General features: G+C 39.8%; 1 protein-coding gene and 1 long non-coding RNA gene across 2 annotated transcripts in view; one reads left to right on the plus strand and one right to left on the minus strand.

Annotated features, from left to right (window-relative positions):
- TXLNB (taxilin beta) overlaps positions 1–19770 on the minus strand; it is a 59741-nt gene extending 39971 nt beyond the window's left edge. Inside the window, exons 1-4 of the mRNA XM_055535772.1 lie at positions 19620–19770; positions 16448–16900; positions 6083–6174; positions 401–571 (exon numbers count right to left, since the gene is read on the minus strand). Coding sequence (XP_055391747.1) covers positions 401–571; positions 6083–6174; positions 16448–16886 — 702 coding nt within the window. The 5' untranslated portion in view covers positions 16887–16900; positions 19620–19770. The remainder of the gene's footprint in view (positions 1–400; positions 572–6082; positions 6175–16447; positions 16901–19619) is intronic.
- Positions 1–23661, plus strand: part of LOC129620082 (uncharacterized) — a 234692-nt gene that overhangs the window by 34432 nt on the left and 176599 nt on the right. The gene's annotated exons all lie outside the window — the stretch shown is intronic.

Below are 23661 nucleotides of genomic sequence, written 5' to 3' on the forward strand. Positions count from 1 at the left end.
TAGTCAAAAAATGTTGAATTTTTATAAATTTTTATGTTAAAGACTGGTACTAAGGCCTACCTTAAAAAAACAAAACAGAACAAACTCAACATAAAGAGGAATAACACACATTTTACCAAAGTTCTACTATTCATTGAGTACTACATGAGCACCTTACATATGTGGTCTCATTTAATTTTTTCCTGGCCACACAGTGACATTGGTATAATCCCCATTTTATGGATGAGGTACCAGGCTTGGGTGGTAAAATAATTTACTGCAGGTCACAAGTGAGCAAGTGGCAGGGCTAATATTTGAACCCAAATCTCTCTGGTTCTAAAACTCACAGCACGAATGGCAGAAGCCTGTGCCTACAAAGTGTGCAAGAAAGTGTGTTATTTGGGGCCTTGGTGACACATACCTTCAGTGTCTTGTTGTGTCTCTGCAGCTCCCGGCACAGACTCTCCAGTTTGCTTCTCGCGAGGATAGCTCTGCTGTGTTCACCTTGTAGCTGGTCCTTTTCTTTTTGGATCTGTGCCTGTTTCTTTTGTAGGAGTTTTAACTTCCTTTGCTCAGTGCGATGTTCATCCAGCTAGATGTGGGGGTGCACATGTGAAAAAAAAGGGCAGGAATCTCTGTTGAGTTGATAGGAGCAGAAGAGGAAATGCCTAAAGACCACCCTCTGGTTGTTTGGAAAATTTGTTGCTATCATCACTGCCCCCTCTGGAGTCAAATGAACTTCATGAGTGTTACCATGGCAATATTTGTAGATATGATTTAAAAGCATAACATTTATAGGTTTTTCCTTTATCATTATTATTCTTGATCTCTTTTACTTTGATCTTCTTTTCAGTAGTCTAGAAACAGTTTTATCTTTCTTGAGTCTAATGAAGTCAGTCAGTATAGAAAGGCATGTTTCCGAATTCACGATAATGCCTTGCCTTAGGAAAATGGTCAGTGGTGTGTCTGCTTGGTTTACATTTAAATTTTCACAATTCTTTCTCAAAACAAGCTTTAGCAACTATTTTTAAAAGTAGGAAAGCGAAAAGCAGCTAGTAAACAGAAGGTGAAGTGTGTGGATTATGAGAAAGGGGGAGAGGAGCATGTACTCCTCAACTATTTAAGGATTGATGATCTGTCACCAAAGTTTCCGAAATAGCTACTGTACAACTCAACAGCACACAAGGGAAGTATCTGTAACAAGCCTTGCTCTCTGCCCATCCCCCACAGCCTCCGTGCTTATGGTGAATGAATCATGGCACTTGTTTCTGCTGAGCACAGGTGGGGCCTCCTCTCACAGCAGCCACAGCTAAAGTATCGAGGGCAACATGGAAAATGAAACCAATGGACCCCTGGACTTTCTGTCTCAGGATGCTAAAGTTCTGAGCTAGGGGTTGCCAGATAAAATGTAGGACACTCAGCTGAATTTCAATTTCAAATAAATAGGGAACAAGTTTTTAGTGAAAGTAATTCAAAGTATTGCCATTTGCTCTTGGTTTACTTGAAATGCAAAGGTAACTGGGCATTCTGTATTTTTGTTTGGTAAATTTGGCAACAAATATTTATGGAATTCTAGTTGGAATGGGGGAATGTGGGTTCAGCCTCCCCCATTCCAACTAGAATCCCATAAATATTTGTTGATATAAATTAAGCCTCTAGAGACGGCATACTAGGAGTAGGACTGGGATCTGACAGTGTGACCATGAGCAAGCTGGAGCCTTTTTTTCAGAGCCGTTTCCTCCACTGGACTGAGTTCCCTTAGAATCTGAATGGTGTGTAAGCCAGGTGGGTCCTCGCTGTGATAATTATCTTGTTGGCTAATGAGGAGGGAAAGGCCTGGAAGCTCATGGGTTCTTTGGACTGCAGGTGCCCTTGGTGCCTCTCAGAGCCAGATACAAATGGGTACACACACACACACACACACTATAAGCCCTGATATGTGTCTTAGTTAGTTATCTTAATTTCTGATCTTGAAAAAGCATTAGTTCTTTCTGAGCTAGATGAATAGGACTGTCACACTTTCTTCAGTTCACATCTTATTTTAATCCTTTCCTCCCTCCCTCCCTCCCATTACACTGAAATGTCCATGATAAACCTTTGCCAGATTAAGCTGGGGATATTCATTCATGATATTCTATCTTCATACTTATGTATGTTTTTACTTATTAGTGAGTGTTAGCATCAGGAAAAACTAGGTCCATATTATCCATATTACTATAAATATTAATTGAAATTGTTATCTTTCTTGAGGTTCAATTGGAAAATCAGTGATATTTTATTATATATTTATCATGCTAACTTCATTTTGCACCATAGTTATTAGATATGGATGAAACTTCTTGTCCTTGTGTGTGGACTTTAAATGAACTGTTGTCCTTTCTTGAAATTTGTATGTTGTTATTACTGCTATTGCCATTTTGGTTTAGACTTTTCCTTTGGAAGAGTAAACAGTTTGTCAGGGTTTCTCAGCCTTAGCACCATCGACATTTGGTGACAATTCTTTGTTGTGGGGTCATCCTGTGCATTGCAGGCTATTTAGCAGATGACCCCTACCCACTAGAGACCAGTAGCATCCCCAACTGTGATATCCAAAATATCTCCAGAGACATTGCATGTTGTCCCATTGTTGGCAAGACTTTTCCTCTTTGGGGGAACACTGCCCTGTGTGGATTTATCTGAGCGTCAGGAGACGGATACTTTATTTATGTTTCATTAGTTGGAAGAGATGATTTGTGCTTGCTCACTGACCATTTAAATGTTCTAGTTTTACTGAAGGATCATACACATTTGACATAGAGCTAGGTCTATCTTGCTTTGCTCTAAATAAAACCCCTTAACTTTCTGACAATTTTTTTTAGAGTGTGACTAATTTTGTTCAACGACTTCAAGTTTATGTGATTGCATATGGTGTTTCTTAATGGATGAAAGCAAACATTATAACTGAGTCAACTTCAGTCAAATGCTGGCTCTGTGATTTAGTAATACGTTTAGATGTATGCCTTCTGTCCAATTCTAACAGGCATATAGGATTTTTATCTGCAGTTTCTCTTGTTCTGTCTTTCTGTTATTAAGTTAAAAAAGTGAAATTAATGCCAAGTAGTTTGTGATGTTGTAACTACTTATAAATTGAGGAAATTTGCGAAAATATTTCTTCCAGGTCATTTCTTAATTTAGTCATGAGGTGTCCTTATTTATTTATGAACTTATTCTTATGTATTAATAAAATACAGTTGTTGATATTACAGGATTTAGAATCTGTAAGGGTGAGTGAACATGAGTAGCAATGTGATTCACAGCTTTTGAATTTAATAATTTATTCTATGTTAACACTTAAATTCCAGACACTCTCTATATTAATTTCTGAATCAGTGAGTAGGGAAATAGCTTTTAGTCTCCAAGCAAAAGACTGAAATTCTTCATAATTTTTACTTTCTGAAAAGGATATATAATAGGGTTTTGAGGTCAACTTTCTCCTATTTATTTTTTCTAGAATGATCTTTTGAGTTTAAAAGTTTATTATGGGATATGATACAAATGCCAAAGTATAGTAAGACTGAGCTGAGTAGAATTTCTGGAAAAAATAACCTCTGTGGGATTGACTTCTTGGCTAGTAGGGTGAGTGGGTTTGGGAATTCTTGGAGATCAGGGTGAACAGCCCTGGCTCATAAGCAAGATCTTGGGCAGACTGGATGAGTGATTCTTTTCTGATGTACTGCTGTGGGGCTACAGCAACATAAAGAGTAGTAGTCTGGAAGATGCCCAGTTCATCTAAGTATGGGACATGGTACTAGAAACTAAATATGAAAGGCCTTGGTGTGAATAAGTAAATTGAAGGGTAAATTAAAGGGAAATCAATGTAGTAATTATTGAAAAGAGCAAGGACGGACCAGTGAGGATGGGGTCAGATTTGGGGGAAAAATATTATTTTTGACACCTACTGTTTTATGGCGCTGAAACTGTTCATGAGTGGTTAACAGGCAATATTAAACAAGTTGCAATAAAATTGATACACTAATACTTGCTTTAGAAATTTATACCATTCTTTTGGAAAACAATATGGCCATTAAAAACATTTATACTGCTTGATTTAGTAATCCCAATTCTGGAACTTTTCCCTGGGATCATAAAAGAGAAGAAACAAATCTCATGCATGATGATGTTCTCTGCACCAATATTTGGTAAAACAAACAGTGGAAAGAATATAAATGTCCCCAAACTAGAGAACCAGTAGAATAAAGTCAATTAATGGAAAATTTCATAGCTTTGACAAAATATAATTATGAAGAACACATGTGAAAATGATTGTCACATGAGCCAAAAAACAGATATTAAATTCTATGCACCTAATGATGGTAGCTATGCAAAAGGTATCTTTGTATAGTAGAACTGAAAAGGGAGACAGTGAAGTCAGTGTTCATGTTTTAGACTGTAGGATTAGAGATATTTTTACTTATGTATTCAGCATTTTCCTTATATCTTTGTGATGTGGTTTATGTGATTAAAAAATAATTTAAAAGCATTGTTGGCAGAGTTAAACAGTCACTAGTCATTGAGGGTTTCAGAATTTCTTTGAGGCTGTGCTGTGATGTGCTGTGCTAAGTCTCTTCAGTTTTGTCTGACTCTTTGTGACCCTATGGACTGTAGCCTGCCAAGCTCTTCTGTCCATTGGATTCTCCAGGCAAGAATACTGGAGTGGATTGCTGTGCCCTGCTCAATCTTGCTGACCCAAGGATTGAACCTGAGTCTCTTATGTCTCCTGCATTGGCAGATGGGTTCTTTACCAGTAGCGCCACCTGGAAAGCCCCTTCTTTGGGTCTGTTGTATGACAATTCAGCATAACGGTGTACATGAATGTACAAGGAAGAAAGCAAAGACTACACAGGGATCACAGGACTAAAATCAGAGTGAAAAAGAAGGTAAACAAGCCACTCATAAACTCTACTTCATCAATAGGGATAAGATGAAACCAGTGACCTGAGTGGTCTGTGGGTCTCAGTTTTGGAGACCTTCTTTAAAAAAAGAAGATTAAAAAAAAAAAGAATCATCTTCAGGGCTTCACAGGTGCCTATGCAAGTGAGAGGGCCTGACTCTTAAGCTTTTTTGATATGAGGTAAATCTGCCTTCAGGGGCAGTCTGACCTACTGCCAGGAGGAACTGTTCTGTTGGGTAGGGGGCTGTCACTGCTTCTCTGAAAGAAATAAGTAAGTGAAAAAAAAATGAGGAAAAGAAGCAGAAATGAGAGCGAGGTGGCGTATTGCCCAGCCTCACTTGAGAGGACGCCACATCTCCACAGTGGGTCTTGTACACCTCAGGGCTGGTGCATGGACCTCAGGTGCAACTCCTTTAGTCAGTTTTGCGAGGCCTCACTCAAACTAGTGGTGTTGGCTTTGCTGAGCCCTTTTCTTTCTTCCAAGTGGACTATTGTAAGAGTACTGGTGAGGACACCATCCACTTCACGGGTTCTCTGAAGTCTGGGAGTGGCTTCTCTTCCTGCCACTGGCCCTAACTTATTGAGAGGGAGACTGCATGTGGAGGATCTATAACTGGAAACAAAATCCATGTCAAGTGCTTTGCTATTGTGTGGGACAGGAGAAGAATGTAGATCATGGAGAATAAATGAATGAATGAATGCATTCATCAGGAATAAATGAGAATGTTTCACAAACTGAGGGGTGGAATTAAGTCAACCTCTGCCTTATTTGAGAAGACCATTCCCTTAAAAAACCTGTGCTTAAGAACCAGTTGAAAGTTTACTTTTTATTTCTAGTGTACTTCTGTTTCATTGCAAAGCCAAAAAGAACTTTTAAATTTTCACAACTTTTAATTATCTCTGATTTGCTGTTCCATCTCTCAAATTATGCACATAATTGAAGGTGGAGTGATTCCAACTCTGTTCTCTTTCTTCCTTTTGCTTTTATTCCTCAGTTTTTCTGTTTCTTTCTTTCCTTTTTAAAAACTCTGCCTTTGTGAAGTCTGATTTTGACTTGCCTGAGGTAACCAGCTATAGTCTATAATGAGGTACCTGAAAAGCTAACAACCTCCTTTTCTCAGCTCTAACCAGAGCTTAAATCTTTCTGGCAAAAGGGCTAATCAAAGAACTTACCAATTCAGCATATTTCTTGAATAAAAAATCTAACTTTTCCTCAGGAGTTTGCAACTTGTTCAGATTTTGCATTAGCAGGTTGGCTTCTTTGCCTTAAAAGAAAACAAAAACCATAAAGACATTTTAAAAATTAAGAGTTGAACTTGAAGTCAGATGATAAGGGCTGGAATCTCAGGTGGTCTACTTGTGCTAAGTTGCTTTGGTCATGTCCGACTCTTTGTGACCCTATGGACTATAGACTGCCAGGCTCCTCTATCCATGGGGTTCTTAAGGCAAGAATAGCAGAATGAGTTGCTATGCCCTTCTTCATGGGATCTTTCCAACCCAGGGATTGAACCCACATCTACTTGTTAGCTGCTATCCAGCCTTGGGCAAGTCACTTAACCTGTCTAAGATGCAGATGTAAATTTTTTTTTTTTCCCTTTGAAAAGGAATGACACCTACTTTGCAAAATAAGTGATTAATTGAGAAGTTTATAAAAATGTGTGGTACAGTGTCAGGCTCATGGTAGATTTTCAATAAATGTTGACTATAAGAGTAGTCCCTAAATTTCCATCCTAAGAATTTGTTCTTAGCTACTTCCCCTTATACTCTAAATATTCCAGGGAATTGTGAACATTCTGAAAATATTCAGAAGAATAAAAAACCACTGACTTTATGGAAGAGTAAATCATCCACTTCCCCATGTTAATTATTTAAAAAAAAAGAAGAAGAAGCAAACCAGCCTATATCTGACTACTATAAAGCAGCCGGCATTAATACCTGGAGCTGTAAAAAAATTCCAGCCCAAAGCAGAGAAACTTGACAGTTTAGTCTGCCCATGTTTTTGGTTTTGTTCCTTTAGTGCCTCTTTCTTTTTTGGGGAGGGAAACCAATTGTCTTGTTTCTGTGTGTGAGCCCATTTCATGCAGTTTTTGTGGGAATGACTCTGATCGTATTTCCTATCAGAGAATAAAGTCAATATATAGAGAAAATGGACCCAACACACTTTTCCCCAGGCCTTTTTGTGTCTCTTTGGTTACAAGTTTAGCCTCCCTGGGTCTTCCCTTCTCCCACCTAGACCTTAATCTCTGTTGGCAGTTTCATTTTCTGTTCCCAGTTGGAGTTTGTGTTATGTTTAAAAACTCATCTGTTTATGATTATTTGGTAGTGAGCCTTTGATTCTTTCTTTTCTTTCCCCATTGTTCTTCCTTTTTGTCTTTGGAGCTCAACTTCCCAGTTAGCCTTCCTGAGATGACTGGATCTTTGGTATCCACAGGGATACCTGTAGATCTTTCAGTATCCACAGGGTTGAGGGTTGCAGGCAGGAGCTGGACCCTGAGGCTTACACACATGTACCACTGAACTGTCTCTGCCAACAGTTGGGTCAAGGTGGAACAGCTTCCCCATCCTCACCTACCTGTTATACCTGCCCTGTCAAATCTGAATAGAGAGGTCAAGCCACCCAGTGGAGCCTACATTTCCTGATATAAATCTGCTTGAGAATGTTAACAATTTTGACAACCTCTCCCACAAGAACAGGCGTTTCTCCTTTGCTGGAATTTTTGTTTTCATCTTGGAGAGGCAAATATATCATGGAATTAGGGTTTCCAGGTGAAATATAGGACATGGGACACTCTTATACTAAAAAATAATGGTGTCTCTGAAATTTAATGTTCTTTGGGTGGCTTGTATTTTCACACTTACTTAATCTGGTAACTCTAATGGCATCAAAGAATTTTAGGTTTAGAAGGAACTTCAAAGAGCACCCAGACAACTGGTTAATTTTATAGATTAAGAATAGAAAGCCCAGAGAAGCCCAAAGTTATGTAATTAGCACTGGCAGAGCCAAGGCTTGGATCCAGGGTTTGTCTACTTGTTCCAAATCACTCCACTCCCATGTGGAATTTTGATGCCAGGGAAACCTAGAGAAATAAAAAGAAGCTTCTTTTTAAAAAAGAAAAAAATGACCTCATTCCTAACAGCTGGTTTCATCTATCTTTGCCCAGTGAGTCAGTTCAGATTAGAGACATGATCTGAGACGGGGGAGAGGGTGGGGGTGAGTGGTGCCCGACCAGCAGCCCAATTATGGCCTATGGCATAACATTACCTTTAAACTGATAAACTCTGCTGTCCCACCCCAACCAGGCCTGGCTTTGAGAGATTTCTGTAGTAGCAGGGATGGCTTGTGTTGGTCTGGCCATCCCTTCACCCTAGTCTTCAGTTTGTGGAAGGCGCTCATGTGATGACTGCTGTCCTGGGTTAGAGGATCATCCATTAAAGGCAGGAGACTGTACTGTTGATCATGTTTGGCCTAGAACCCTTTATAGTGTTTGGTCCATGGCAAGTGTTTAGTGAATCTTGGTAATAATGGAACTAAACAAAGCCAACCTGTGCACACAAATATCTTGTAAATCAAATAAACACTGTCCAGAAAACAACTTTGTGATCAACTGGAGGAAAGACACCTGTGACCTTTAATGTATGCTTAGCATAGCTCTCAATGTGAGTATCAACCAGAAAACCATATCGTGTTTCTTTTGGGAAAGATAGAAACACTTGAGTGAGGCCAGTGGATCTCTTTTTCTATGTTCAGTATCTTCTCTCCCTTTAGTTTTTCTAACAATGAGAACAGTTGTTTTTTTTTTTGTTTGTTTGTTTTTTTAATTGACACACTTGCTGAGGTCTTTTTCTGCTCTCATATTCTCTTATTTTGTATAGAAGTTGAACATTCAGATGCATCAATCCACCCTTCAAAAATGATTTCTACAAAAAAAAAATCCAAGAAATTGGAGACAAACGTGTACATAATCCATAACTTTGTAACATGAGAGAGCTTCGTTTTTACATGTCCATTAAAATTTTGCTGGACTACAGTGCTGTGTGTGATTGTGTGGAGGAGACATTAGACCAATCATCTCATAAGAAAGGCTGTCATTACAATTTTAGGAAATGGGGTCATTAGGTGACAGTGTCAGACACAAGAAAAAAAATCAGTTTTATGTGTTTAAGCTACTAGCAGTTTCTTAGCTATAACTATAAAGAAAGCTTTCCTAAAAAGAAAAAAAACTGAGCCTTAGCAAGAAGAGATAAGAAAGTCTTCCTCAGTAATCAGTGCAAATAGAGGAAAACAATAGAATGGGAAGGGCTAGAGATCTCTTCAAGAAAATTAGAGACACCAAGGGAACATTTCATTCAAAGATGGGCACAGTAAAGGAAGAAACGGTATGGACTCAACAGAAGCAGAAGATATTAAGAAGACGTGGCAAGAATACACAGATCAGATCAGATCAGATCAGTCGCTCAGTCGTATCCGACTCTTTGTGACCCCATGAATCGCAGCATGCCAGGCCTCCCTGTCCATCACCAACTCCCGGCGTTCACTCAGACTCACGTCCATCAAGTCAGTGATGCCATCTAGCCATCTCATCCTCTGTCGTCCCCTTCTCCTCCTGCCCCCAATCCCTCCCAGCATCAGGATCTTTTCCAATGAATCAACTCTTCGCATGAGGTGGGCAAAGTACTGGAGTTCAGCTTTAGCATCATTCCCTCCAAAGAAATCCCAGGGCTGATCTCCTTTGGAATGGACTGGTTGGATCTCCTTGCAGTCCAAGGGACTCTCAAGAGTCTTCTCCAACACCACAGTTCAAAAGCATCAATCTTCGACACTCAGCCTTCTTCACAGTCCAACTCTCACACCCATATATGAATACACAGAAGAACTATACAAAAAAGATCTTCATGACCCAGATAATCATGACAGTATGATAACTCACCTAGAGCCAGACATCCTGGAATGCAAAGTCAAGTGGGCCTTAGGAAGCATCACTACAAACAAAGCTTGTGGAGGTGATGGAATTCCAGTTGACCTATTTCAAATCCTAAAAGATGATGCTATGAAAGTGCTGCACTCAACATGGCAGAAAATTTGGAAAACTCAGCTGTGGCCACAGGACTGGAAAAGGTCAGTTTTCATTCCAATCCCAAAGAAAGGCAATGCCAAAGAATGTTCAAACTACCACACAATTGCACTCATCTCACACGCTAGCAAAGTAATGCTCAAAATTCTCCAAGCCAGGTTTCAACAGTACATGAACTGTGAACTTCCAGATGTTCAAACTGGACTTAGAAAAGGTAGAGGAACCAGAGATCAAATTGCCAACATCTGTTGGATCATGGAAAAAGCAAGAGAGTTCCAGAAAAACATCTACTTCTGCTTTATTGACTATGCCAAAGCCTTTGACTGTGTGGATCGTGGATCACAAGAAACTGTGGAAAATTCTTAAAGAGATGGACGTACCAGACCACCTGATCTGCCTCTTGAGAAATCTGTATGCAGATCAAGAAGCAAGAGTTAGAACTGGACATGACACAACAGACTGGTTCCAAATCAGGAAAGGAGTACATCAAGGCTGTATATTGTCTCCCTCCTTATTTAACTTACATGCAGAGTGTGCGAAATGTCGGGCTGGATGAAGCCAAGTTGGAATCAAGATTGCTGGGAGAGATATCAATAACCTCAGATATGCAGATGACACCACCCTTATGGCAGAAAGAGAAGAGGAACTGAAGACCCTTTTGATGAAAGTGAAAGAGGAGAGTGAAAAAGCTGGCTTACAGCTCAACATTCGGGACTCCCCTGGTGGTCCAGTGGCTAAGACTCTGAGCTCTCAGTGCTGGGGCCCTGGCTTTGATCCCTGGTTGGGAAACTAGATCCCACATGCCACAACTAAGACCCTGTGCAGCCAAATAAATAAAAATAAATATTAAAAAAAAAAAAAAAACCTCAACATTCAAAAAACTAAGATCATGGCATCCAGTCCCATCACTTCATGGCAGATAGATGGGGAAACAATGAAAACAGTGATAGACTTTATTTTCTTGGGCTCCAGAATCACTGTAGATGGTGACTGCAGCCATGAAATTAAAAGACGCTTGCTCCTTGGAAGAAAAGCTATGACCAACCTAGATAGCATATTAAAAAGCAGAGGCCTTACTCTGCCAACAAAGGTCCATCTAGTCAAAGCTATGGTTTTTCCAGTAGTTATGTGTCGATGTGAGAGTTGGACCATAAAGAAAGCTGAGCACTGAAGAGCTATGCTTTTGAACTGTGGTGTTGGAGAAGACTCTTAAGAGTCCCTTGGACTGCAAGGAGATATAACCAGTCCATCCTAAAGGAAATCTGTCCTAAATATTCATTGGCGAAACTGATGCTGAAGCTGAAGCTCCAGTAGTTTGGCCACCTGATATGAAGAACTGACTCATTGGAAAAGACCCTGATGCTGGGAAATGTTGAAGGCAGGAGGACATGGGGATGACAGAGGATGAGATGATTGGATAGCATCACTGACTCAATGGACATGAGTTTGAGAAATCTCTGGGAGTTGGTGATGGACAGGGAAGCCTGGTGTTCTGCAGTCCATGGGGTTGCCAAGATTTGGTCACAGCTGAGTGACTGAACTGAACTGAACTGAATAATGAGATTATTCCAGGGAAAACAAAATAAAACTTTACAATAAAAAAGAAAAAATCAGAAAAAGCAGTAAGAAATAAATATATCAATTTCCAACTTGGGTCAGAAGAAAGTAATAATCATTTTACCCCAAACAATTATTTTTCCCTTACTTCACTTACTCCTCTAAACCCTCCTCTCTTTTCAGGATCTGACCTAAGTTTGAGCATCCCTATGCATCTGTTCATGAACCCTTCAGTCTCTGTGGATTCCTTTCTCCCCTAAATTCCTCTGGTCTTCTACCATTTCTTCCAGAAAATTTAGCATTTGTTTCAAAGCTACAGTTTGTTTCCTTCTCAGAGTGAAACTAGAAATCAAGCTAAAATCTTATAAAATAGACCACCTGGGAAGGTGACCGTTCTAAGGCAGAGTAAGTCAATAGCTGTAAAGACTTTAGAAAACCAGTGTCCTAGTCAAGATGCTACTCAGAAGGTAGAACTGAAACTCCCCTGTAACTGGAAAGATGAAACCCATTAAACTGAACTATAGCTCAGCTAAATGCTTCTCAACCGACATACCAATTAGTCTATCTTTGGTCCTGAACATGAGTGACTTTAGGTCTGCACTTTGCTTTCTTTATGACTAATCGCACAATCACATCAATTAGTTGAATAACTTCTGGGGGCAGACTTTAAAACTCTCTAGGCTTTAATTTTCCTATCTAGAAATTGATACATTGACTAGATAAATTCTGAACTCATAATAGACCTGTGGATCAGCTTTGTTTTTCTCCCAGATTTATGCTTCCCATGATTTCCTACTCAATCGGTCATCAACCTGATTATCAAAAGGGATATTACATTTATCATTGTTTTGTGCTTCTTACTATGTGGTACTTGTGCCACTCACATAGTGTTGATAGAGAAGAGATGAATAAGACACCTGTGAGCTGGAGGATGGGGTGAGGGGAGGAAGGGACATACTTAGACGTTAATAGGACAGGTCATAGTGCTGTCTAGTGGGGAATCTGTTTTTATTTTGTTCAGTGCCAAGGAGAAAGTGACTCCACCAACTAAAGAGATTTTAGTGTTCCCTCAACTGCTCTGGTGTACAGTGTGTTACTTATGGGAGGATATGCAGCCTGTAAAGGAAAAACAAGTCCTGGGTGCTTGGATTGTAGAGACATTTCCCAGATATTAATCAGTGTTCTGTGAAAGATGGATGTTTTTGGCCCAGTAAATTTAGGAAATATTGTAAACTATGCCCATTACTATTGGAGATTTTCACTGTTGTGTATGTTAAAGGTCAGAGAATTCTGGCAGTTGGGAAACTATCTTGGTCTGAAATTTCAAATATCCCTAAGCATATACTTTGGAAAAATTTGGGTTAGAGAGTCAGAACATTTCAGTATCTCAAAAATATCATAAAGCAAATGTTATCTGACAAACATACAATAATTAAAGATTGGTCTTTGATCAAATATGTAAGCAAAGACTAAGGATATGTCTTAAATATGGATTGAATGACATACTCAAATTCTGTAAAAGTTCTGAATAGTTTCTAAAAGAAGACCACAGCTGGGACTTTATATTTTTTCCAGAAAGGTAGAGGAAGCATTTTCTGAAGCATAAAACCATTGCTTCCACAATCTGTTTGTGTCAAAATTACCCAGAGTGCCTTGGCCCCAATCCTGACCTACCGATTCTGAATCTCTTTGCTCAGGAATGGCATTTTTGACAAATTATGTATTTGATTCCAATGCACCGTTAAGTTTGAAATCATTGGTCTAGATCATAGTTTAAATGACATAATAATGTCATTTAATTGATAAAGAGCCAAGCAGTTTGTTGAAGCCACTTGCAGGCAATTGAAATGATGTTTAAAACGGTGGTTACATATTTAAATTAGCCTAAAAATACTGTTTAACTCATAATGTAGCTGAAATAGTACAATGTTTAGAGAATACACCAACAGTCTTCAGAGGAACAGCTTGAAAGTATCAGCGGCTTATACACATGTAATTAGTGTGCACCCATGTGGGCATTCTGATCACAAACATTGGTCCTGATAAACACATTCAATTGAACTTTGTTAATTTATATATAATGACAGAATTAGTTGTGACATTTTCTTCTTTCTCTAAATTTTTTTGATTATTTGGTAAAGGAAAGTGTGAAGTCACTCAGTCATGTCCGACTCTTTGTGACCCCATGGACTGTAGCCCTACCAGGCTCCTCCGTCCATGGGAGTTTTTAGGCAAGAATACTGGAGTGGGTTGCCATTTCCTTCTCTAGGAGATCTTCCCGAGCCAGGGATTGAACCCTGGTCTTCCACATTGTAGGCAGACGCTTTACCGTCTGAGCCACCAGGGAAGTAAGTATGTGGTTAATACGCTTCCCAGGTGCATCTGTGCAGTAAAGAATCAGGTAAAGAATCCTGCTAGTACAGGAGACCCAGGTTTGATGCCTGGGTCAGAAAGATCCCCTGGAGTAGGAAACGGCAACCCACTCCAGTATTCTTGCCTGGAAAATGGCATGGACAGAGGAGTCTGGCAGGGCTACAGTCCATGGGGTTGCAGAGTTGGACATGACTGAGCTACTGAACACAGCAGCACATGAGGTTAATACAGATTTTTAAATAACTCGTGGAAGACAGAGTAGAAACCAAAATCGGTCATCTTTAACTTTACACCTGCTTTCTTCATACCTATCCCCCATTATAACACACACAAATTCCTACGTAGAAGTAGTTTTAGAGTGATAAAGCCAAAGGTCTTTCCTGGTTAGAACCACTTGAAATCATTCACCTTTGCAATGTGATTTTATGGTGGCTCAGAGGTTTAAGTGTCTGCCTGCAATGCAGGAGACCTGGGTTCGATCCCTAGGTCGGGAAGATCCCCTGGAGAAGGAAATGGCAACCCATTCCAGTATTCTTGCCTGGAGTATCCCATGTACAGAGGATCCTGGTGGGCTACAGTCCATGGGGTCGCAAAGAGTCAGACACGACTGAGCGACTTAACTTTCAACAATGGAAAGTTTAACAGTGACTAATGCAAAAGGTTATTTCTGAGATGCCTTGGATAGAGACCAAAAAATACCTCTATAACACAGAGCAACTTTATTCTCTTTCCCAAAGTTCTAAAACACTACAGTGATTCCAGCCTTGCACTTTAGAACTTGGTATTATCTGAGTTAATCTTTATGCTGAGTAGGTAAAGTAGCTGTTTGAATGTGTCTTTTAGCCCTTCTTGAAAGCATTACCAGCAGTGGTTTTAAATCTCATAGTGAGGTCCTATGCCAGCACAGACATACTTTGGGGTTTGCACATAACCTGTTCACTGAAGTCTGAACCCAGTTCTAACTCCAGTGCCCATGATCTTTCACTCCGCCACACCGGCTTCCAGAAATTAGCAAGATGTGACCACTGTCTCAATAGATTCTCCCTCCAGCTTGGGATACAGGTATATAAACAGATGATTGCTGCAGAAAATTTAATGGAGAACTACAGAAGATGATGCTGACTCTACCTGGGCATGTCAGGGAATGTACCACATAGGAGGTGGTGATTGTAGTGAGTGTTTCAGTGAAATTTCACCAAGGAAGACAGGCAGAGGACACTCATATGTGTAGCAACATGCCCTCACTCATAGCTAAAAAATTAACTCTCTCACCCTTCTTGTAGAGCCATTTTCGGTGTTACCAAAGCCCCTACCCCATGCTCTCCTAACCATTTCCTGTGCCTGTTCTAGCACTTTTCCTACATAGCAGTTAGTGTACATGTCTGCTTTCTCTCTAGACTGAGAGTCCTTAACCAAAGATCTTTTTTTTTTTTAATCTTTGTGTACCTCATAAAGACTAGGCATTAGTAAATATTTGCTGAACCAGTGAACTAATGAGAGTAAAAGTATTTTCTGCAATTTCCAACATTCTATAATTAATATATTTCTGAAGTTTTATTAAAATAAAAAATATTTTATATATGTAGTAATGGAAATACTCAAGTGATCCAGTGACAATCATTTTATATACAAAACCATCCCTATATTTAGACTTTGTTTAAATCTAGATTCCACTAGCTTTGCTTTGAACAATTTCCTTTTCATTCATTCACTCACTCATTCAATCTTATAACAGATATTCAGCAAATATTCATTGAGCACCTAGCACATGTCAACCACTGTTCTAGATGCTAGACATCCAATGATGTCCAAATACACACATTGCCCCTGCTCTTGAGATAAAAGAGCTAGTGCGGATGAGATGTATTAATCAAATAATCACAAAAATAAATGTATACTCTCAAATGTAAATGTCAGGAAGGAAAGATACATAGTACAACTGAAATGGAAAACAAGAAGACTTCAGGGTGAGACTAGGAAAATGCCATTTGAGTTGTGAGCTAAGTGATGAGTTAAGTGCTGAGAGGGCAGAACTGGGAAATGGGGAGGGATTTCTAGGTAGAGAAAATAGAATGGACATGGGTCTGTTGGGGAGTGGAGCATGGCCTGTTGAAAGAACTGAAAGAGAAGATGAGAAGGACCAATTACTAGATGGCGGTGATGACAGTTATGGTGTAATCAGGGCAGCGTGTTCAGAAAAGAGGCTTTCAGGGGTAACTTGTTGAGAGATAAAGCTGGTTGGGGTTAGATATTAAGGCCTGAAAGACAATGTTAAGAAGTCTGGTCTTTGTTCTATGAGCAGTGGGAAACCACAGGGGACAGAGAGTAGATGGGTAACATACTGAAAAGTTCGTTTTAGTTCTGTTGAAGGGGAGGGGGCTGGGGACAAGTATAGTAAGAGAAGATGTAGGGCGATCCCGAAGGAAGCTATTATGTTAAAATCCATGTATGAGGTGTGGCTTTTAGCAAAGGTTGGAAGTGCCCCATTTTGGGAATAATTCAAGGAAAAATCATACATTAGAATGTAACTACTTGCCTAATCCTTTTAGAATTTTCTTCTCCAGTTTTTGCTCTTTGTTGCTGGCAGGCTCTTTGGCTGTGGATGGCTCTCCAGTGGCTGCAGGTTCTCTCTCCGCCTCTTCAGGGGCCTCCTCGCAGTCTCCATCCTCATTGTCAGGGGGGTCTGTGTTCTCAGGCTGCTCCTTGACCATGGTGGTACCCTCCTTCCCTGCCGCACCGGCAGTGGACCCGTACGTGTTAATGATGTCTTCCAGTTGTCGGTTCAACTCTTCAGAGATATCGTGGGGTCCCCGTTCCAGCTGTATACCTGCCGCCTTCTCTGGTGCTGGGAGTGGGGTTGAGCGGTCCTGATCGTTTTGCTTCTCCAGGCCATTTTGACTGGACAGTGTTGAACTGTCCCTCACAGGTGTTGATGGTGGCTCCCCCGACAGCTGCCCGGGCTGATTGCTCTCCATACTGGGAGTGGTATCTGGTGGTAAGCACAGCCAGGGTTGATGTAGTTAACCCAGTTACAGGCACAGGGTAAGGTTATCCCCACACTGGTACCTACTGATTACCGTTTCTAACACAGAATGAATATCTGTGCATTCATATTGCATTGATATTGCAGTTAGTTGTGTAGGAACAGTGAGAAGCATTTCCAAATTAAGTCATACTGTTAGCATATGTTTGATTTTGGTCTTTAATTTCCAGTGGTATCTCCTATTATTGACATTAACAGATTAATTCAAGGTATTATTTTTCATGGTCATATCTGTCATTTTGCTTAGAATAACCATTTTGTGTTACCATTCTCATGTATAATTCTACGTAGATTTACAATAATTGGAGATACTTTAATGTTTAATCTACATTTAATGTCTAAATTTAAATTGATACTTTTCTCCTAAAGTTAAAACATTGAATATAAGAGCCACTGACCTTACTAAAATCACTCATAATAGTAACAGTCTAAACTCTATTTTAGTGCATATTGATTAGTATGAGCCCATTGTGTGTTAGTCATTCAGTCGTGTCTGACTCTTTGTAGTCCAATGGACTGTAGCCCACCAGGCTCCTCTGTCCATGGAATTCTCCAGGCAAAAATACTGGAGTGGGTTGCCATTTCCTTCTCCAGGGGATCTTTTAGACCCAGGTGTTGAACCCAGCTGCATTGGGGGCAGATTCTTTACCATCTGAGCTACCAGGGAAACCCATGAGCCCATTAATATAGATCAATTATTATACTGGATACAGGAAATACTTGCTTTTCTGGTATTTTCCCTTTCCCAGATGAGCAACATGTACTTATTAATCAGAAAAAACACTTTTTTGAGATTCAAACCAGCATCATTTTAAAAATAAGACTGTATGAGGAAAGATGTAGATTAACTAATGAACGTGTATGGAAACATGGTGATACTCATAATGAAAATTCCTTGAATTTCTATACCATTTTGTTCCAATGAGGGCTTCCCTGGTGGCTCAGTTGGTGAAGAATCTGCCCTCAATGCAGGAGACCTGGGTTTGATCCCCTGGAGAAGGAAATGGCAACCCATTCCAGTACTCTTGCCTGGGAAATCCCATGGACTGAGAAGCCTGGCAGGCTACAGTCCATGGGATTACAAAGAGTCAGATGCGACTGAGCAAACATTCTGTCTTTCTGTCATTTGTTCCAATATAAAAACTGACTTTCTTTTAGGGGTAAAAAACACCCCAATATATTACGACTTTCTCATCTCAGTCAAGAAGCTCTAGGATAATAATTTTTAAGAAGTAGAAATGTCTTAAAAGCAGGGAGGGAATGAACCAGAGAAATAATCCAAGTATAATGTAATAATCCCAAGTAATCCCTTTGGAAATAGGGAGTGAGGGATGGGCTGAATCAGGCTTTCTAGGGTGGCTGGCTATCACCATTTCTAGAGTTGCAATATGTTTGGCTTCTGCCTTTAAGTTGTGGTGCATTTTACTTGTGAATAATAATTAATGGTGGTGCTGCTAATTGGCAGCATGAAATTATGACAGGGTCCTAATAATCTGCAGGTTTTGCTGTTGTGTTGGCATGACAGTGAAAACAAAAACACACTGCTCCATGCACTATACAGCTTCCTCCTCCCCTTCTCAGGGCAGGTGAAGTCAAATGCTCCAATGCAATGAGAACAGAAAATTCAGTGTCCAGACATTGCCACCCACCTGCAGCCCTCACCAAGTACTCACTAATTTTGAAGGAAGAACTGTTTTCTCTCATTTATTTTAATTCACCATCTTTCTTATCAAATGATGCAGTAAACAGCTTCGTTGTCTTCATCACTGGAATTCTTTATCCTGACCCCTGCTTGTTGGGTGCACTCATCTATATATAACTTACGCTTCCCCTGAACTTGGAGAAAGATCCATGGCACCTGCTGTCCAGCCAGTGGTTATTTTAAGCTTTTCTAAAAGAAGCCCTGGCCTTTAACACCTCATCTTTAGAACTAAAAGGAAGAGAATATTTTTTAAATCAAATTGAAAACAGTAAACATTGATTGGTTTAAACCCATACGTGGGTTTTAAAGTGTTAGGGGGGCTTCTGAGGATGAAATAAAATCTAAAGTAAACCAGACTTCAAAGCAATGAGTTTAAAACCAGCTGTCCAGAGGAGTTTTAGTGTGGTTAGTTTGAATACAAATGTTTTGTTTGTATTTGATTTATTCTTCATTCATCAGAGGCCATAATCATTGATGTTTTTTATATTAAGTGCATGATCTCCTTTAAACTCATGGTCCACATTTACTTTACAACAGAATAACTGAGTCATTGTAAACCACAGGACAACTCATTTTCTAAAAGTAGCCTCAACAAGATCCCAAGAGGACAAAAACAAAAAAAATAAAAAAACTCTTATTTGTAAATTGTCTCTTTCTTTATCAATTAGTTTTACAGCAAGAACTTATTTCTAAGTTTTATCTTCTACAAACTTTATTGCCCATCTTTTGCCACCCATCTTTTGCCTCCTCTGAGAGAGAATTTTATTTTTCACTTGTCCTGGCAGTCCCGTTAGATGACCACACTCACACACACATCCCTTCCTGAGCAACACATTTTACTTATAAATAAAACAATGGAAAGTTCTTCAGCAGTTCACTGGCAGTCTCAAAGTTGCAAGTTTCGAACACCACAAACCGCACCCTACATCTCACAGGGCTCGGGGGAGTGTTTGTCATACTTACCAGAATGCAAGGAGCTAAGCAGAAAGAGAAAGGAGAGGCAAGAGGCAGCAAAAGCTAGTCAGAGCAGCAGCAACAGCAGGAGCCCAGCGGGCAGCTGCGCTCTTACAGGGGAGAGAGAAACCAAACACACACGTACACACGCGAGCAGAGGGAGAGCAGAGCGGGGGTGGTGGGGGGTGGGGGGGGAGGAAGAACATCCTGTGACACAGCCAGAGAGAAATACACCAGGCTTCACTAGCGGTCTCCTGGGCAAATGTCCTAGGAAAAAGAAGCGGCTGATAGATCTTAGCAGACTCCTAGTTTTGTCCTTTAAAAAGTTTAAACTCTCAGTACACATGCCCATTGCTAGTGCAGTTTTTCACTATGGTTGTTCTTTGGGGCAGAGATCAAGTTTTCTTATTTCTTGGTTTATTTCCAACGTGCCCTGTGATTCATCTTTTTTTCCCCCTCCTTCATATGCTAGCTTAATTAGTGTCAAGTTTCTAATAGGAATCAAGGAAAAAGAGGAACAATGGCATAACGGAAAGAGGTAGTAGAAGCACTTTAATTCTGATGCCATTATTTGGTTTCATTGTAAAATTTGAATATAAATTTAGATGGCTCATTTGGCAGTGGGTTTAGTGCATCTTCATGTACATGCTAATTGGTATGACCTCCAACCCCGTGTCTTACTCAGGTAACTGCCTTCATTCAAATAAGCCTCAGGGAAGCAGTTGCTTTTTCTTCTTTAGTTGCAGATTTTCCCATCTCCCACAGTGACATTTCCAAGTCTTTCCTCCCTTCTCAAATCCTGAACCTGTTCCTTAATCCTCAGAAAAAGAACTTCCTCTTCATTGACCATATAACGGTTCTTTTTCTTAACCTACGTCCATTCCCCTTTTCTCCTGTTTCTGGAGAATGTGTTCCCACACGTTTCCAAATTGGATTCCTCCATCAGAGCTTCTCCTCTTGAGACTGGCTGACATACCGATACCCACTGTGTTAGGCAGGATCATGCCGCTAGAAAGGCTTCCACACCCTAATCTTAGGAACATGTGAATATGCTGCTTTACGTGGTGAAGGAGACTTGCAGATGTGATCAACTTAAGGATCTTGAGATAGAGAGATTATCCACAATTACTGGATGGTTCCCATGTAATCACAAGGGTCCTTAAAAATGAAAGAGGGTCAGGTCAGAAAAGTAGACTTGGTGACCTAAGCAGAGGTCAGAGTGATGGAGGGACACAAGCCAGGGAATGTGAGGAGTCGCGAGAGGCTGGGAAAGACAAGGAAGCAGATTCTTCTCACAGTCCTGCAGAAGGGATGCAAGTCTGCTGACACCTGGTTTCAGCCCAGTGAAACGCATTTTGAATTTCTGACCTCCAGAACTATAAAAGAAGAAATTTGTGTTGTTTATAAGCCACTAGATTTGTGGTAACTTGTTTATGGCGGCAAAAGGAAACTAAAATATCCTACTCCCAAACTTTCTCACCCCTTTCTCTGAGTTCAAGGGAGGCATTGATTATGTATAGATGGATACCTAGTAATTGGAGGTCAGGATAAAGAAATCCCAGAGAGGAAGACAATGACGCTGTTTATTGCATCATTTGATAATAAAATTGATGAATTAAAACGAGTGAGAAAAAAGTACTTCCTTTGAAGTTACTGAGTGCTTGGTGAGGGCCATAGTCAGTGATACTTCATATTGGATTGTAGCAAACCATTCCAGAGCGGTCTCTCGGTAAATAACAAACAATATTTCATCAGTGCTTCTCAAGTATAAGTAATGTACATATTCTCTTAACAGAATAACTTAATGTTGAAATTAAAGGAAGAAAAAGAACTCACTATGACTGAAACAAGTTATTGCATTATTACTTGTACCAATATATACTGATATAAAAATAGGTATAACCTTCTGATATTTAATTATTATATGATAGAATTTTAAAAAATATTACTTTGAAAACCATACAAAAACAATAAATACAATTCATACTAACAACATTACTTGCATGTGACAGATAATATTTTGCTGAACCCGAGTTGTTACTTGCAACATGAATACTGGTCCTTTTGAGTTCATGGTATTCTTTTACAATGTGCTTTGTAAAATGACTCCACTTCATCAACTCTTGGTCCATTCAGTTTACTACATAAGTTTCATTCACATGACCTGCCATAATTTCAATCGGACTTCATTTGATACGAATACATCATTTACTGCTCTTTCTCATGTTCCTGCAATTATTAAAATAGTGCTGTTTTGAGCTGATTTAACTAGATATGCACATGATATTGAAGACACAAAATGAAAGATACATGTGTTAACATGGATATGACAGCTACCCAGAAGACCCAGAATTGGCTTATACAGGCATACCTTGGAGATATTGCAGTTCAGTTCCAGACCACCAAAATAAAGGTAATATTGCTATAATCAAGTTACATGAACTTTATAACTTCCCAGTGTATATAAATTATGTTAGCATTGTTCTATACTCTATTAAGTGTGCGATAGCATTATCTTAAAAAATGTACATAGCTTAATTAAAAAAATACTATTTTGCTAAAAAATGCTCGCCATCATATGAGCCTTCAGTGAGTTGTAATATTTTTGCTGAGATAGAGTCTTGCCTCAGGGTTGGCTGCTGACTTATCAGAATTGTGGTTGCTCAAGGATGGATGGCTGTGGTAATTTCTTAAAATAAGACAACAGTGAAGTTTGCCACATTGATTAGCTCTTCCTTTGACAAGTGATTTCTCTGTAGCATGCAGTCCTATTTGATAGCATCTTACCCACAGTAGAGCTCCTTTCAAAATTAGTCCTTCCTTCCAAGCCTGCTGCTGTTTTATGAACTAAATTTGTATAAAATTCTAAATTATTTGCTGTTATTTCAACAGTTTGCACAGAATTTTCATCAGCAGTAGATTCCATCCCAAGAGACCACTTTTCTTTGCTCATGCATAAGAAGAAATTCTTTGTCTGTTAAGGCTTTTTCCATGAGATTGCAGCAATTCAGTCACGTCTTTAGGCTTCATTTTTAATTCTGTTTCACCTCTGCAGCTACTTCCTCCATGGAAGTCTTGACTCCCTCAAAGTCATCCATGAGGTCTGGAATCAACTTCTTCCAGACTCCCATGAATGTTGATATTCTGACCTCTTCTCATGTTCTTAGGACTTCCCTGGTGGCTCAGATGGTAAAGCGTCTGTCTATAATGTGGGAGACCCGGGTTCGATCCCTGGGTTGGGATGATCACCTGGAGAAGGAAATGGCAATCCACTCCAGTACTATTGCCTGGAAAATCCCATGGACAGAGGAGCCTGGTAGGCTACAGTCCATGGGGTCGCAAAGAGTCGGACACAACTGAGCGACTTCACTTCACTTCTTCACTTCATGTTCTTAAATGCATCTAGAATGGTGAATCCTTTCCAGAAATTTTTCAATTTACTTTGCCCACATCCATCAGAGGAATCACCATCTATAGCAACTATTGCCTTAAAAATGTATATCTTGAATGATAAGACTTAAAAGTTGAAATTATTCCTTGATCTGTAGGCTAAAGAATGAAATTGTGTTGGCTGGCATGATAACAACACTAATCTCATAGTGTATCTCCATCAGAACACTTGGATGACCAGGTGCTTTGTCAATAAACAACAAACTTTTGAAAGGAATCTGTTTTTCTGGGCAGTAGGTCTCAACAGTTGGCTTAAAATATTCAGTAAACGCTGGGCTGGAAGAAGCACAAACTGGAATCAAGATTGCTGGGAGAAATATCAACAACCTCAGATATGCAGATGACACCACCCTTATGGCAGAAAGTGAAGAGGAACTAAAAAGCCTCTTGATGAAGGTGAAAGAGGAGAGTGGAAAAGTTGGCTTAAAGCTCAACATTCAGAAAACAAAGATCATGGCATCTGGTCCCATCACTTCATGAGAAATAATAGATGGGGAAACAGTGTCACACTTTATTTTGGGGGGCTCCAAAATCACTGCAGATGGTGATTGCAGCCATGAAATTAAAAGACGCTTACTCCTTGGAAGGAAAGTTATGACCA

This window comes from Bubalus kerabau, chromosome 9, assembly GCF_029407905.1.
Source record: "Bubalus kerabau isolate K-KA32 ecotype Philippines breed swamp buffalo chromosome 9, PCC_UOA_SB_1v2, whole genome shotgun sequence".
NCBI lineage: Eukaryota > Metazoa > Chordata > Mammalia > Artiodactyla > Bovidae > Bubalus > Bubalus kerabau.